The sequence below is a fragment of the Salmo salar genome, chromosome 04, assembly GCF_965601325.2.
Source record: "Salmo salar chromosome 04, fSalSal1, whole genome shotgun sequence".
Classification (NCBI taxonomy): Eukaryota; Metazoa; Chordata; class Actinopteri; order Salmoniformes; family Salmonidae; genus Salmo; species Salmo salar.
Window position 1 is genome coordinate 54,178,800 of NC_138294.1, and position 18,264 is coordinate 54,197,063.

Here is an 18,264-nt window from a genome sequence, read left to right on the forward strand (position 1 = left end):
ATGCTAACCATGGCATAAAACACAACTATGAAAACAGTTGTGCTCTAACTTTACATTTTTAGAATTAGTTAGTTTTTTGGTGTATAAGCACAATCTTACTAGGTAGCTTTGGTTAAGGCTTGTGTTGAAATGTGATATAAGAAGAAATAGTTTACATTGGAAGCATATCGAGATATTTATTAATCAATAACACATTTTAAATACACATCATAACTGGTAAATAAAGTTGGTAAATACGTTTTGAAAGAGCAAGCCGGACTATAACCAAGTAATGACTTTACAATAGGCTGCCATAACGTTGATATTAAACATAATTTCACTTCAAAGGCATCAAATATATTACAAGCAGGGAAACGTTTTAGGATATAACATAATAGGCCTATAATAGAATAGAAACAGAAGAGATACAGCAAGATCCACTCGTGATAATGCTTTCTGTTTTCCCACAACGTTTCCACCCATTCCAATAGAGGGCAACATTGTCAAATGAGTATTGCAAGCCATCTTAGACCTACAAGAGTCACATAGAATAGACTACCATCTGTAATGGGAGACTCGACGAAACTTTAAAAATATGTTTTGGATTCTATCAAAACATCTTATAAGTAGCCCATGTAGTGAGCAACATCTGATAATACACTTACCATGCACTGCTACGTTAAACCTTACGTAGGCATACTATATTACCTGTTGATTGTGGAGACAAGTCTAGGCCACCATACTCACCATGTCTAATCAATTCATATGTATACAACATAGTCCGCGCATATGTTGAGAAAGAGAATAATCTCTTAATTACAATGTATTCACTGTAAAGGCCCAGGCTGCACTATGCCTGAATTTCTTCAGTCAAGAGAATGTTGACCAACTGAATAATGAGAGGACTTCGCCAAGCTTCCTTGATTGGTTAGGAGGCCAGGGCTATCTAAGCGTTGAATTACGTACGCAGCAGTGTGTGCGAAAAAGGAGTATCAAATGCTACTTTGGTGTGCAGTGTACGCTGGAACCTTCACTGGTAAAATTCATTGCGAGTTCAAGTTAAATAGGCACAATATTGAACTTTATTTACCAACTGGTTTATTTTTTTTACAGACTCTGAACTGGATTACTCACTCGTATCAATGACGTGATGTTTAAGAGACTATTCATGCCCTTTGGAAGAAGCAGTTCAGCGCGGACTTCGAACATGAGTTGGTGTCCACAATATACAGGCAGACTGTAACATTTCAAGTGGATTCTAAGTTCAATGCATCGGAGCCTAACGTCCACCTGAAATAAGGATTTTGCGCATTTTATCACGACTGTTTTTGAGTCTGCTGCTACACTGATGGAGTAGGCTACTTTGGAGGCACGCAAAATCTTTCCTGTCAAAGCGTTTTTTTTAATAGTCGATAAAAATTAAATGGATTTATTTATAGACAACGGTTTCACCATACAAAGAAGACACAGTTGCACCAACTGGACAAAACAGATGTTTACTGAAGAAGCAAGAACAAAAGGGTCACATTTATTGTAGTCTGCTTGTTAAATGTGCATCAACAACCGCAAAACGCACTCCAGCGCACGGGTTCGTGGGTGAAGACTCCACTTGTTACCGGATTCAACATTATTTTCTGACCAGTAACAAGAAACTTGTTCTATCAATGCGTTTAAACGTGCGCATATCCTACCTTACAAATATATTCGACACCGGTAAGGTGATGAGATAAAGAATCCAGAACATTGACTCACCTGCAAGATACTCTTGTTCTGCTTGCATAGCCTACACGAAACAGGGGAAAATAGGATTTCATATTATATTCATTGCTGGTTAATATTTTGCTATCGTCAACGTGGTTTTACGCATAATCTAGGCTAGGCTACATGCGACACTAGTGAATGGGATCTAGAATTGTGCGAAATTTACACTGTATCAACATTTTCGAATGATTTCATCGTGCCGTTGACTAATTTGCCTGACTGAATAAACGTGGAAATGGCAGGCTCCGGTTCCAATTGGAAGTACTACCTTTGGATTTTGACAGTCTTGTGCAGGTCGCTGTTGCCCTTTGCCAAATCGTTGGAATCGGTGATTTGGAACTCGCAAAACCCCAAGTAAGTGTTCAATTTGCTAATCTAGTCTATAGAAGACTTAAACTGTATTACCATGCATTGAATAAAACACTGAATACTTATGTTATTCTATTAGCATGCGTAAAGCTTGCTAATGGAAATAAATATGCATTGGCGCCTGGACATGTTTTTGACTACTGTTTGCGCTGAATGACATTCAGGACTCTGTGATGTGCTGGCTCTGAAGACTCACACAGTGTTGAATGAAACAGCATGCTGTAAAACAATATGATAGAAGGCATCATAGGAAAAAGCCAGACATTGTTTGATAGCATGTATCACATACGCCATAGTTTAAACTATACAACAATAAGCATTCAGTTCTGCCTAGTGAGTCATTAATATATTTCTACATGTTGTGGTACATGTCTTTCATTAAAGTGTATAGGTTATTTTTGATAGGATTCATTAACTCGTGTTTGCCATTAATCAACTTCCAACCAACATTTATGAGGTGCCAATTTCACCTAGAATCAACCAGGCCCCATCATTTACGGGTAGCCTGCATCTCTACTGCAGAGTGGTCTCTACAATCAAGGGAGAGGCAGCAACTGCTGTTTGTGCGTGTGTTTTCAGGTGCTCTCCTCTGGCTGGAACGACACATTTATAAGTGTGTTTTCCAAGTTTAATCAATCTTTTTCTGGCTTTGAGGGTAGACACATTGCCTCAGATAACATCCCAACTTAAGTCCTCAGAGAGTAACAGGGACTTTGCTTTTAGAATATGTAGGCCTTTTAATGTTATTTGATCTAGATTAATATATATCAAATGTCTATATATTTGTATTTCAATCCAAGTTAGTCCTGGAATTATTTATATAACCTATAGATAGATTCTATTAAGTTTTTCGCTGTTGCGGTCTCTGTCTGTCTACAGCGTAGAAAATAACACATATATATCCCTTCAATTAAATATTTCATTAATATAAGGGGGGAAAGTTGTGGTACCACAAGGTAGCAGAGTTATGTATCATGCATATAAATATATATGGGCTGATAAGGTGAATCACACATTTTATAATCAACTATTCAAAATGTGAAATGTTGAGAACACATCTCTATTATTCTTGAAAGCAGTTACCAAGGGACTCAATATTGAGGATTTAAACACCAGCTGTGGATGTAGACAAGTGAAGTGGCCTAGTCCTGGCCTTGTTCACTCATCAGTACACCGTTTAAAAGTCACGACACTGAACAACGTAAAAGACAAGACTTCAATTGCCGTTTACCATTTGTTAAAATAAAGGCTATGTTGTTTTAAAACAGTTGGTGGCTGTTTTCTCAAGTAAGTTAATGTTTGTTTACTTATCCCACCAAGGGGTGTTGCTTTGCTCTTCCTACCTCTACAATGCTGGTAGTTAGGTCATCCAGAGTGCAGACAGGCACTTAAAAGCTGATTACAGATCTATCTGGACATGAGGACATACAGATCATGTTCATAAAGGCATTAAAAAAAACATAATTGATTTGTTATAAATTGAATTCACACAAACAAATGCAGGACTGCACCTCCAGAGAAGCTTACCTCAAAACATAAAATATAGATTTTCTTTCCAATGTATGAACTAAAATAATTAATTTTATACAGAGGCACAACGTTTATTTTGCTGAATTGGTGCAGACTAAGTTTGCTCCAACTGCAGCTGTAGTTTTTGAATTGGAATGCAGCAGCCATTTTGTATCAAGATATTGTATGTCAAAGTTGTCAGTAGTTGGGATTAGTTCCAGTGTGGATGTAAACTCAAACTTCAGTTCTCAGATGATGAGCAGAGCCCACACATGTTTGTTGAAGAAGACATTGTCTCAAGTGTTTTATATTGCCTAATGAACAAAAAAGGCCAAAGCAAGTCTTTTCAGGGAAGCTGAAAAAATAAACGTTTGAGTTTTTGTTGGCTGTAACAATTGTATGACTCGAGGTGATGGTCCTGCAAGAGGCTTATACATGTCTAACTCGGAAACAGACATATGGAATAACACTACCCCCATGCTAGAATTGGTAAATCACTCTGTAAAGCATTTTACAGGACTTTCCACAGTAAATTCAGGCATATTGGCTCCCCCCCCCCAAAAAAAAATAAACACATTCACGCAAATGCCCCTGGTATAAAATATTGACTGTTAGTATGTTTCTAAAGCACTGGTTATTACATTAATTATTATATTGTATGATTTTGTGATTTCCACATTTTTCACACAAAAAATAAACACATTCACGCAAATTTCCCTTGTATATAATATTGTCTGTTAGTATGTTTCGAAAGCACTGGTTATTACATTAATTATTATATTGTATAATTTTATGATTTCCACATTTTTCTCAATGGGATACTTAATTTCTCTGTCAATGTTCACTCAAATGGTCTTTTACTTTGGCACTTAGTATTTCTGTTCCTTGTTCAGATTAACAGACTAACAGAAATGTTTTTGGGTTGCCACCATTCTCTTCTCCGCTCTTTATTATTTTGCCTTATTAAAGTTATGTAGACGGTCTACCACATTGAGTCTTATACACTTCAGCCACACTGTCTGCTGAATTCTCACCAGTACCAGACCTCTTGCTTGGCTAGCTCACACCGTTACAGCTATAAACTTAAGAAGAGCGTTCCTTTCATTTAATCACATGAATCATGAAGTCACACTGAAACATGTAGATAGGCCTACTGAGATGCAGTGCCCAAACTTGTACAGCATAAAAAGCAGAGATGGTGATTGGGCACATGAGGAAAAGCTTGTGGTAGACCAAGGAAATTGACAGAATGCTTAAAAGTGTGAACTCTAGACAGAATACAAAGATTAATGCACTTAAAAGCTGTTGTTCTTTGGTCACAAGCCAACATTTTAAGATACTGTTAACATTTTGGACAAGTTGTTTCTTGCAGACTTCTAATTTAAACATTGAAATTAGGGCTGTCAAAGTTAACGCGTGACATTTTTACCGCCATCATTTCTTTGCCGCTGTTAATCGCATCTCCATTTCTTCAACGCACAGAACCATATTAAGTGCACATTTCCACAATGACACTTTTAAGCGCAGAACACAACATGGAACACAGCTAGTCAATGCTTGCTTGCTCCTTTACATAGCTGAAGACCGTGTGCCTCTAACCAAAATCATGTGAAAGTTATGCCCAATATTACCAGAGTTATGCTTTTTCTTTCTGCCGTTGATTCGTGCGCATGTCACGGGCCGTTTTAAACTACTCGTGAGCCGCTATTTTCTGGTTTGATAACAAACATTGTTTAGCTAGCTAGTCATGTTAGCTATCTAGCTAGCTAGCTAGCAACCTGATAACTTGACCGCTGACTGGGCTATACACATTTGGATGGTATAGCCCATCCAAATAGATCCACACACACGCACACACACACACACACACACACACACACACACACACACACACACACACACACACACACACACGGTATAGATGCTTCAACGCGCGCGCACGCGCGCGTGTGTGTGTGAGAGAGTGAGAGTAAGTGTGAGAGAGAGAAGGTGTTTGAGGGAGGGAGAGTGTGTAGGCCTATGTGTGTAAAGGTATCTGAAGAGTACAGATGGTTACAGTGTTTTCTTAACATTGTTGGACATGTTTAAAGCTCTTTGTTATTTGTATCCATATAGCCAGTAATTATTTCCTATAGTCACACTCATTTAGAATGCCTGAAGCTTTAAGGGGGTGTGTGTGTGTGTGTGTGTGTGTGTGTGTGTGTGTGTGTGTGTGTGTGTGTGTGTGTGTGTGTGTGGTGTGTGTGTGTGTGTGTGTGTGTGTGTGTGTGTGTGTGTGTGTGTGTGTGTGTGTGTGTGTGTGTGCAAGTGTTAAACTTCAAGAACATTGATAAGAGAGAGTAGGCCTACTTAAACATTGGGAGCATTAATAGCTGTATGCTTGTGACTTATGTTGTTTATGGTGAAAATGCTATTAAAACATTCTGATGTTTCCGTCCTAGTATATTATTCCTGTAACTCATTGAGTTACAATGCACTGCTTTTTAAATGGAAAAATCTTTATTTTGGGCCAAATTGTAGAAAATTCAAAAATTGTGATTAAGTCGATTTCATTATTTTAATAGTTTCACAGCCCTAGTTCAAATCCATCATAGGTAAAGGTATCACAAATGGTATTTCAGGTGTATATTTATACATATAACTATTACAACCAGTAGATTGTTATTTTATTTTGCTGTGATATTGCTGTAGGAGTGCTGTTTTTTTTCTGCAAGGATAGACAACCGTATATATTATTTTTTCTCTCTTCTGAGACAGCAGCTAAATGGAGTGTTTGCAAGGGGGAAATAGCTGTAATTGGATTTATTGATATTGAACAAACCTGCTTCTCTCTAATTTCTCAGGATGGAATAAAATGAGGAGGTAATTGAAAATCTCAGAAGTGAGCTCACTATTAACTTAATATAGATTTACCTGCATTTACTACAGATCTACCATTACTTTTTTCAAAGCACAATCAAATATATTATGACAAACTTGTATTTATTTAGTTATGCATGTTATAGCCTTATAAAATATACCTGATGTCATATTTGTCATCTTATAATATAGTGTGGTATAGCAATTCCCATGTTGGGCTGGGACTGGTATCTCTCAAAAACATTGAGAAAGAATATAGTCATTTGTCACTTAGATTTATTACATGTAGGATGCTTTATCTGCTTTTGAGACCCATCACTGCTAAATCTCATAAATTCACCCTGCCATCTCTCTCCCTTGTGAGAACAATAGCAATGTAATGCTGGCCTAGTAATTCCCAAGATTATGAGTTCGGTGTCAGACAGACCCAAGCAGGTGGTGGCCAGTTAGGCCTACTGTATGTCGTCAAGAGACTATATTTGTTGTGTTTAACCATTGGCACATGTGAAATACAGGCAATGGTAAGCTTTTAGACAACTTGCACTTACATGCAAACTGTAATAGTTTTATAATATCTTCATGAGGGCATTTTCTGAAAGGTCTTCTCACAGAGGTTATTATAGGACAACACGAAGCTGGCTGTTAAAGAATTATAGATACACTTCTCCTTAATGCAACCGCTGTGTCAGATTTCAAAAAAGCTTTATGGCGAAAGCAAATTTTGCAATAATCTGAGTACAGGGTTCAGACACGAAACCAAACCCGCCATTTTGTGGAGTCAACAAAACTCAGAAATAATATTATAAATATTCACTTACCTTTGATGATCTTCATCAGGATGCACTCCCAGGAATCCCAGGTCCACAATAAATGTTTGTTTTGTTTGATAAAGTCCATCATTTATGTCCAAATACCTCCTTTTGTTCATGCGTTCAGTCTACTCCAAATGCAGGAAGCGCGCGCAAATGTCACGACGAAAAGTAAAAAAAAGTTATATTAGAAATATGTCAAACGATGTATAGCATCAATCTTTAGGACGTTAAAAACATAAATCTTCAGTAATATTCCAACCGGACAATTCCAATGTCTTCAGAAAAGAAAAGGAACACAGCTAACACTTACGTGAGCGCTCGCCTCTGAGCTCATGTCATTTTCTCACTCATCAACTTCCAGGCCCTCCTGTTCGCTCCATATTCACAGTAGAAGCATGAAACAAGGTTCTTAAGACTGTTGACATCTAGTGGAAGCCTTAGGAAGTGCAAAAGTAACCCTAAGTCACTGTATACTGGATAGGGAATCACTTGAAAAACTACAAACCTCAGATTTCCACACTTCCTGGTTGGATTCTTCTCAGGTTTTTGCCTGCCATATGAGTTCTGTTATACTCACAGACATCATTCAAACAGTTTTAGAAACTTCAGATTGTTTTCTATCCAAATCTACTAATAATATGCATATCCTACCTTCTGAGCCTGAGTAGCAGGCAGTTTAATTTGGGCACGCCTTTCATCCGGACGTCAAAATACTGCCCCCTACCCTAGAGAAGTTAAGAAAAAAATAAGTTTGAAAGCAGTTTCATTCCATTTGATGGTGCACTTCATACCATAATTATACTGTTGCCAATGATTCAGAAATGATCTTTGCCTGTTAAAGCCAGGGAGTATTATTTTTGTTTGCGCAATCTTGAAATAAGACCCTCCAGCTTTAGGTAATTCAACAAATCCCTGATTTAATTCCTCAAGGAAAAACAAGTGGAGACAAAAAAATAGAAGGGAGACACCAGTCAGTTAATGTTTTAACCATTCAGCTAATGTGTTATTGAAGTTATCTTTAAGAGGGGTGAAACCTCGGAATTCTCACTCTGTGAAGACCGACACGAGGGACTGTCTGCAGTGACTGGTCTATGGTTATGTCAACAGTTTGACATCACATTGTAAAACGGGAGAGAAAATTGATATTGATTTGTGTTTTAATTGTTCCCACGAAGTCACATGGCCTTCCATACAGACAATTACAGATCGAGCTTGGTCGGAAGATTCAGCAGTGTATGATAAATTGAGCAAATATCTAGTGGCCTGTGTGTTTAATGCATTAGAGCCAAGTGAAGTAGCTCGAGCTTTGCCTGACTGTGCCATCATGATCAATGCTCCTGTGATTAAAAGTGACAGTCTAGAGATTAACTCTGTCACTGTTTAAATAGGCTGTGCCAACCCTCCAGCCTTTAATAAACCCACCCATGTCCCTGCTCCCTAGGTTTCAGCCATAGTTTACACAAGAAAGAGATTCCTTTGAGAAGTGTCACAGGAGTAGTTTTGTTCTCCTCCTGGCTTCATCCCTTCACGCTGGTTCTGATAACGTTTCACAGAAACCCAGACCCCATCACAAAGAGGAGAGACTTAGAGCCACCTCAGGGCGGCTTAGTTCAAGAATGAAAGGAAAGTAAAAGCAGTCAGTCATTAGCAGTGTTGGGGTTAACGCGTTACAAAGTAACCCGTTACAGAAATAATATACGTTTTTGTGGTAACAAGTAATATAATGGAGTACTGTTCCAATTTGAGTAATACTATTACAGTCACTGATCACAGATAGTTCATTGTTACTTCTTTACTTTTGTTATCCAAATAAATATTTTTGAAGAGTATTAATCCCTCTCTGTTGGCGCAATATTTAAAAATCCCCCTGCCCCCGATTCTAATTGTTTTCAACCTGAGTCTGACGTCCTCTCACCAAGTTCCTGTTTACACTCACACATTACTACTAACTGCTTTAGTGAGGGAGATTAAACATGGCAGAAGCGTTGGGTTTCTCAGCGTGGAAGTACTCCCATTACTTTGATTTGGTAGGAGGATAAAATGACAAGAGTATAACTGTAAAATATAAACTGTGCTTTCCACTGCTAGAAACACAACTTCCAAATCTCTTGAAGCACCTGCAAAAGCAAGACAAAACTTGTAGCGAAAGATCCCTGAGGCCTGACCACTGCTGCTGAAGATGACTTTACGCCTACCTCATCCAAACAACCAAGGCTTGATTTTAATAGTTCTGGAGGACAGGCTGTAACCCGGGGGGAGCTGAACAAGCTTGTAACTGGGTATGTTGTAGAGGAAATTCTGCCCTAATCCACGGTAGAAGAGTCTTACGTAATGTAGAGATGTAGGTTCTTAATCTGATCATTTTTTTATGCTGAGAATTTTACTGCACACAGGAAATGCAACATTTTAGTGTTTTGAGTTTTAAAAAGTTTGTAATTTCCACTTTGAAATTTCAGACTTGATTTGCCCTAACAACAAAATCTATCAACCCCTACACAAATTTCCATAAATTATAATCCACATAATTCTAATTTCCTGTTGCTGCGGAATTATATTACTACTGTAGACAACTGGCTCACCTACCTCTGTAACATTGTTTACATTGAGCAACCTTTTGGGGTGTAAGACAAAAGTAATATAAAGAGTATTGTAACTAATCCCTTTTCCCATGAAGTGATAAGTAAAGCAATTTGTTACTGTTGAAAGAAGTAACAACCCCAACCCTCTTACAGGCCTGGGCAATTTTAGTAGTCCTCGGGGGCCTGATTGGGGTCACACTTTTCCCCTATCCCTAGCAAACACACCTGGTTCTATACTAATTGCATTTTTAACTGAAGATCATGATTAGTTGATTATTGGAGTCAGGTGTGTTAGCTGGGGCTGGAGCAAAAGTGTGACACCAATCAGGCCCCCGAGGACTGGAGTTGCCCAGGCCTGCAACATCTGCTACTTACTAGCCAGCTAGCTAGGTTGCAATGGAGCCTGCTTCGCCTGGAATAGCTAACGAACGTCTCCAGCGCTGTAGCAGCTGTGTTTATTACGCTCTTTTCTCGGACAATATTGACAATCCGGAGTTTCAATGCAGCAATTGTTTGGTTGCGGAGGATTACAGGAATGAGGTGGCTATCGTTAGCAAGCAAATTTCAATTCTGTGTGAAGTTATGGGGGAAAACGCAAATTGGAACTTTTTCTCTCTCCTGTGGCTAGACGCTTCTCGGGCTTAATGGATGTATCCCCACCTTGTCATCTGTCCCTATCCAAATGGCCTGTGCTACCTGGAACTTGCCTGCCAAGGAAGTCGTCTCCATCTGCTTCTCCTCTTCCATCTTGCAGTGGAGTTGACGGAGAACAGCAAGAGGATTGTTCCAATCAGCGCTGGTCCCATGTCACAAGTCGTGGAAAATGAAGGCAGCGGCATGCTCCTAAGAGGACTGGAATTCCTGCGAGTGGTCCAGAGCAGATTGACATGGGGAATAGCTTCGCCGCCCTGGTGCCTGATCTAACTGCGCCTTCATCGCTGGGACTGCCTGTCTGTGACGGCTGCGCTGACTCCAACTAGGCTGAATCCAGCAGCAAATTCAGCTCCATTCCTTCTCTCTGGATGTATCAGGGCACTGCCTGCTGTGGGAGGTCTGGACCTATCGCCCGGGAGCTGCGTGTGTATGCTATCCTGCTTCTTGTGGGCCTGTGAAAGGTTCCACGAATTGTGTGAGGTGTAGGAATGAGCAGATTTCTTCATCCCCTTCTCGGGCCATTGTATTGGGCAGTTCAATGGTGAGAAATGTCTCAGTTCTTGGAGCAAAACTTTGTGCTATCCAGGAGCACGAGTACATGACATCAATAAGCTGCTCCCAAATAATTTAAACATGCATCAGGAAATTGACTCTGATTCAATTACATTAAGGGCAGCTCAGAATAGCTGAAGATGGATTTTAAAGAACTGATTGGATCTCTTGGATCGCTTGACACCAACAAACTCCCCATAATATATGTCCCTGTGCCCTCCCTAAATCGTGGCATTGAATGTTTCAGCAAACTTTTAGCCCTCCATAACTGGCAGTTATGTGACTACTGCAGCTCTGTGGGTGTAACATTTATTGACAATTTTGATACCTTCTGCAAACAAAGCTATTTTTATAAGGAGGATGGGATCCACCCAAATCATTTGGGTTCCTGGATCCTTTCTCAGCATTATAAGGCACTGAGTTGTCATAATGCTTCAGCAAATGTACATTATCCCAGGGGTGTTGGAAGACAAAATATAAGTAACCAAATGTATGTCCCTCTAACTGCCCTGAATGCCTCTGCTGATCCTACAGCTAATGTATGCAGTAATCATGTGCCTATGAACCACTGAGGCGGTGTACCTAGTAGGAAGTCCACTGTGTGCAGCTCACCCTGCACAAACATAAATAACATGATCATGTCTGCTTCTGCCACACTTTCCAGTAAAGCAATAAAAACAATCAAGCATCCCAAAAAAGTGGTAAAAATAGCCCAGGTTAACGTATGTAGCTTAAGAAACAAGGTTCATGAAATCAATCATTTGCTAGTAACAGATGACATTAATATTCTGACAATATCTGAAACTCAGATAATACCTTTGATGATACAGTGGTAGCAATACATGGTTATAAGATCTACAGAATATATGTGATATCAACAGAGGTGTATATTTTCTGGGTGATTTAACTATTGACTGGCTTTCATCGAGCTGCCCACTCAAGGTAAAGCTTCAAACTACAGGTCGACCGATTAATCGGAATGGCCGATTAATTAGGGCCGATTTCAAGTTTTCATAACAATCGATATTTTTTGGCCACCGATTTGCCGAAAATGTTTGTATTTTTTTCTTTATTTTTAAATTGTTTTTTTGTACTTTTTTTTGTAATTTAAAAAAATATATATATTTTTTTACACCTTTATTTAACTAGGCAAGTCAGATTAAGAACACATTCTTATTTTCAATGACGGCCTAGGAACGGGGGTTAACTGCCTTGTTCAGGGGGGATTCGGGGATTCGTTTTTGCATCCTTCTGGTTACTAGTCCAATGCTCTAACCACCTGCCTTACATTGCACTCTACGAGGAGCCTGCATGGCAGGCTGACTACCTGTTACGCGAGGGCAGCAAGAAGCCAAGCTAAGTTGCTAGCTAGCATTAAACTTATCTTATAAAAAACTATCAATCTTAACATAATCACTAGTTAACTACACATGGTTGATGATATTACTAGTTTATCTAACTTGTCCTGCGTTGCATATAATTGATGCGGTGCCTGTTAATTTCTCATCGAATCACAGCCTACTTCGACAAACGGGTGATGATTTAACAAGCGCATTTGCGAAAAAAGCACTGTCGTTGCACCGATGTACCGAACCATAAACATCAATGCCTTTCTTTAAAATCAATACACAAGTATATATTTTTAAACCTGCATATTTAGTTAAAACCTCTTCAGCGTCTCGTCCCGTCAGCGGGCATCCAGGAAAATCCAGGGAAAACTCCTAGCGACATTAGCATAACGAAATTTAATATTTATTTTTTTTCAAATATAGGACTGTCTCATATCGTTTTATAGATACACCTCTCCTGAATCGACCCACGTCGTCCGATTTCAAAAAGTTTTTACAGGAAAAGCAAATCATTAGATTATGTTAGAGGAGTCCATCGTAAAAGCAGCAACATAGCCATTTTCCGACCAACCACATGCATCACAAATAACCAAAAAACAGCTAAATGCAGCACTAACCTTTTACAAACTTCATCAGATGACACACCTAGGACATCATGTTACACAATGCATGCATTCTTTTGTTCAATAAAGTTCATATTTATATATGAAAACAGCATTTTACATCGGCGTCTGACGTTGACTAACTATTTTCCCGTCAAATGCAATCCGGGGAAACAGAGCTACAATTTACTGAATTACTATTCGAAAACATGTTTAAAATGTAATATTGTCATTCTAAGATTTATAGATGAATATCTCTTGAAATCACCTGTCATACCAGATTTAAAAATAACTTTACTGGGTAATCACACTTAGCGATAAAAGGGGATGCGATACTCAGAAAATGAGCTAGTAAATACAGCTCGGCGCCATCTTGGAACAATCGCATATCACATCTAATGTTGTATAATATTGTCAATAATCCCTTACCTTTAGTTGTCTTCATCAGAAAGCACTTCCAGGAATCCCAGGTCCACAACAGATGTATTTTCGGTCGAAAAAGTCCATCCTTTATGTTCCATTAGCTTGCTGTTGTTAGCGCGTCCGAATGGTGTATCCAACTACTCTGCCGAGCGCGCCACAGCCGTTTCGAAATAAAACATTTTTTTCCCATTTAGGTTCGTTCAAACATGTCAAACGTTGTATAACATAAATCTTCAGGGCCTGTTTCAACAAGAGAGCCAATAAGATTCAAGGGGGATGATTTCATTGTGTTTCAAAACGTTTCCAAAGGTGGGGGTAGACAGGGCCGCCGGCGTCATAATGGTGATGGCCCTCCCCCTGTGACCAATTTCCAACGCGTCTCATTCACTGAGTTTCGACAGTAGAAGGCTCAAAACACTTTGTAAAGACTGGCGACATCTTGTGGAAGCAATAGGAAGTGCTCAAATAACGATAGCTCATGGTGTGAATAATAGGCAACGACGTGAAGTTGAGTCCACAATTCAGAATTCCACTTCCTGGTTCAATCGGTCTCGGGGTTTTGACTGCCATATGAGTTCTGTTATACTCACAGACACCATTCAAACAGTTTTAGAAACTTTAGGGTGTTTTCTATCCACAGGTATTAATTATATGCATATCCTAGCTTCTGAGTCTGATTAGTAGGCCGTTGAAAATGGGCATGAATGTTTTCCAAAATGCGCTGTGGCGCCCCCTATCGTAGGGTAACATCAAGAGGTTAATATTGCCTGCTAACATGAAATTGTATCACTGCTCATGCGTTCATTGCCTGGCTCGTTGCGAACTAATTTGCCAGAATTTTACATAATTATGACATACCATTGAAGGTTGTGCAATGTAACAGGAATATTTAGACTTAGGGATGCCACCCGTTAGATAAAATACGGACCGGTTCCATATTTCACTGAAAGAAAAAAACGTTTTGTTTTCGAGATGATAGTTTCCGGATTCGACCATAATAATGACCTAAGGCTCATATTTCTGTGTGTTTATTATATTATAATTAAGTCTATGATTTGATAGAGCAGTCTGACTGAGCGGTGGTAGGCACCAGCAGGCTCGTAAGCATTCATTCAAACAGCACTTTCGTGCATTTTTCCAGCAGCTCTTCGCAATGCATTGCGCTGTTTATGACTTCAAGCCTGTCAACTCCCAAGATTAGGCTGGTGTAACCGATGTGAAATAGCTAGCTAGTTAGCGGGTGTGCGCTAATAGCGTTTCAAACATCACTCGCTCTGAGACTTGGAGTAGTTGTTCCCCTTCCTCTACATGGGTAACGCTGCTTCGAGGGTGGCTGTTGTGGATGTGTTCCTGGTTCGATCCCAGGTAGGAGCGAGGAGAGGGACGGAAGCTATACTGTTACACTGGCAATACTAAAGTACCTATAAGAACATCCAATAGTCAAAGGTATATGAAATACAAATCGTATAGAGAGAAATAGTCCGATAATTCCTATAATAACTACAACCTAAAACTTCTTACCTGGGAATATTGAAGACTCATGTTAAAAGGAACCACCAGCTTTCATATGTTCCCATGTTCTGAGCAAGGCACTTAAATGTTAGCTTTCTTACATGGCACATGTTGCACTTTTACTTTCTTCTCCAACACTTTGTTTTTGCATTATTTAAACCAAATTGAACATGTTTCATTATTTATTTGAGGCTAAATTGATTTTATTGATGTATTATATTAAGTTAAAATAAGTGTTCATTCAGTATTGTTGTAATTGTCATTATTACAAATAAAAAATTTAAAAATGGCCGATTAATCGATATCGGCTTTTTTTGGTCCGCCAATAATCGGTATCGGTATCGCCGTTGAAAAATCATAATCGGTCGACCTCTACTTCAAACTGTAACTAGTAACTGCAACCTGGTTCAGGTTATCAATCAACCTACCAGGGTAGTTACAAACAGCACAGGAATGAAATCATAAATATATATTGATCACATCTTTACTACTGCTGCACAAATTTACTTTAAGCCTTTGACACGTACCAACATAGTGATCCCTGCAGCATACGCTCAAACCGGTGTGATTAGAACGCTTATTTCGAATATCCAGTTTCGATTGACGCAACAGTCAGCGTTTGAGTTGGACACTTTTTTCACAGAAACATTTTGTACAAACACAGTCCTTATAAAGTTCTGTCCTGAATGTGACCAGTTTATTTTTAGATGCAATGTTCAGACATTCACAGAAGTAGTGACAGCATAACGCAATCATCCAAACTGGAAAATGTAGGCTACATTAGTCCTAGCGCTAACTGAGGAAAGATTGATGTAACACAAGCGGTCATATTTAGCTTGGCCGACAAACTCTTGGCTGACAGAAACCACAATATGAATTAGCTAATAGCAATTACTATTTACAATGCATTACATCATTGGTGAGCTCCCCATTAATCTAAATAATTGAGTAAAACACGTTATAGTATCCGAAAGTAATCTGACAATGGGAAGTTTGTGTGCACCACGATGTTTTGTTTTTTCGCATCAACCAAAGATAAGAGGAGCCGAGTTTGGTCTGTTTGCAGTATGTATGTTGAAGGGAGTGTGTCATCTACGATCATTCACTTCCCTTCATTCACTTCCGCAAGTTTACTCGAAAGATGAGTGAACCATTCCGTCACCTCATTATAACATCTTTGGTCTGACAGACTTTACGTGACACCCAGAATGCATTGTATAATGTCAACAAGCATGGTACCACACATAGCTGGCAAATAGCTTAGCATTAGCTCATCATAATCAGTACAACCTTCAAAAAAGTATTTTACACACATCATAAGTGTCTCTTCAAATCTATGCAATAATTGGAATGCATTATTTGTCACCAGTACTTGAAAACATGTAAATAAAACTGTAAATACATCATGCTCCATACCTACTGTATGCTACAGTAGAAACGACAACACGATATACATAAAATAAGGCACTTACTTGGATAGGAACGCGCACATGTCCACTGGTATTATTTGTAAGGAAAACAACAATGAAGGCAATGCGAGCGCCAGACAGAAAATGTGCCAGTTCATGCAAATGTATACTTGATCTGTCGGAAACACTGGGGAAGTGCTTGGGTTCTCCTCGAAGAGAGAAGTTTGTCCGTCTCAGTAAAGTATCAAACCTAAATTCTCCACAACAGTGAAATGGGCTACTTCTTTGTGAAATAATGAGGCGGAACACACCTCAATTCAAACTGTTGTTTTTTTAAAGAAAATAATTTGAAATTGACAAGTTGAAACAGCCTATAGATAATGAAGCGGCGCGTGTTAACTGTCCTTTTTCTTAACAATCACATTTTGGAACAATGAGTGAATTCTGACATCACGTGCATAAAACAACTCACGTTGGGGTGACCGTTAGAGATATTTGGCACTCACTCGTGAAAAGATTAAAGTAGTATGCAAATCCATTTGATGTAGTGATCACAATCTACAGGAGTAGCCATATCTAGGAAAGACAAAGTTCCAATATAATATAGTATATAAGAGGTCATACAAGAAGCTTTGTAGTGATTCCTATGTTGTTGTAAAAAATATTTGTTGGTCTGTGGTGTGTAATGAGGAGCAACCAGACGCTGCACTTGACACTTATGAAATTGCTTATTCCAGTTACTAATAAGCATGCACCTGTTAAGAAAATGACTTTAAAAACTGTTAAATCCCTGTGGATTGATGAGGAATTGAAAAATTGTATGGTTGAGAGGGATGAGGCAAAAGGAATGGCAAATAAGTCTGGCTGCACAACCGATTGGCAAATATACTGCAAATTGAGAGATCATGTGACTAAACTGAATATAATATACAATGAGACGAAGATGTATGATATAAAGAATTATGGTAAAAAAGCTTTGGAGCACCTTACATGAAATGTTGGCCAAAAAGGCAAACTCAGCTCTATCATTAATTGAATCAGATGGCTCATTCATCACAAAACCAACTGATATTGCCAATTACTTTAATGCTTTTTTCACTGGCAAGATTAGCAAACTTAGGCATGACATGCCAGCAACAAACGCTGACTACACATACAAGTATAACTGATACAATTATGAAAGATAAGCATTGTAATTTTGAATTCTGTAAAGTGAGTGTGGAAGAGGTAATTTTTGTTGTTCAACAATGACAAGCCACCGGGGTCTGACAACTTGGATGTAAAATTACTGAGGATAATAGCGGACGATATTGCCATTCCTATTTGCCATATTTTCAATCTAAGCCTACTAGAAAGTGTGTCCCCTCATGCCTGGAGGGAAGCCTAAAGTAATTCCACTACCCAAGAATAGTAAAGCCCCATTAACTGGCTCAAATAGCCAACCAATCAGCTCGTTACCAACCATTAGTAAACAGTTGGAAAAAATTGTGTTTGACCAGATACAATGCCATTTTACTGTATACAAATTGACAAGACTTTCAGCATGCTTATAGGGAAAGACATTCAACAAGCACGGCACAAATACAAATGACTGATGATTGGCTGATAGAAATTCATGATAAAAAGATTGTGGACGCTGTTTTGTTAGACTTCAGTGCAACTTTTGACATTATCGATCATAGTCTACTGATGGAAAAATGTATGTGTTATGGCTTTACACCCACTACTATATTGTGCTTAAAGAGTTACCTGTCTAACAGAACACAGAGGGTGTTCTTTAATGGAAGCCTCTCCAACACATAGGTAGACTCAGGAATTCCCCAGGGCAGCTGTCTAGGCCCCTTACTTTCTTCAATCTTTACTAGTGTCATGCCACTGGCCTTGTGTAAAGCCAG

At 38.9% G+C, this 18,264-nt stretch overlaps 1 protein-coding gene across 1 annotated transcript in view; it reads left to right on the forward strand.

The window, feature by feature from the left end:
- Positions 1 to 940: 940 nt before the first annotated feature.
- LOC106603306 (ephrin-B1) overlaps positions 941 to 18,264 on the forward strand; it is an 81,091-nt gene continuing 63,767 nt past the window's right edge. Inside the window, exon 1 of the mRNA XM_014196820.3 lies at positions 941 to 2,094. Within this exon, the coding sequence (XP_014052295.1) occupies positions 1,976 to 2,094 (119 nt within the window). The 5' untranslated portion in view covers positions 941 to 1,975. The remainder of the gene's footprint in view (positions 2,095 to 18,264) is intronic.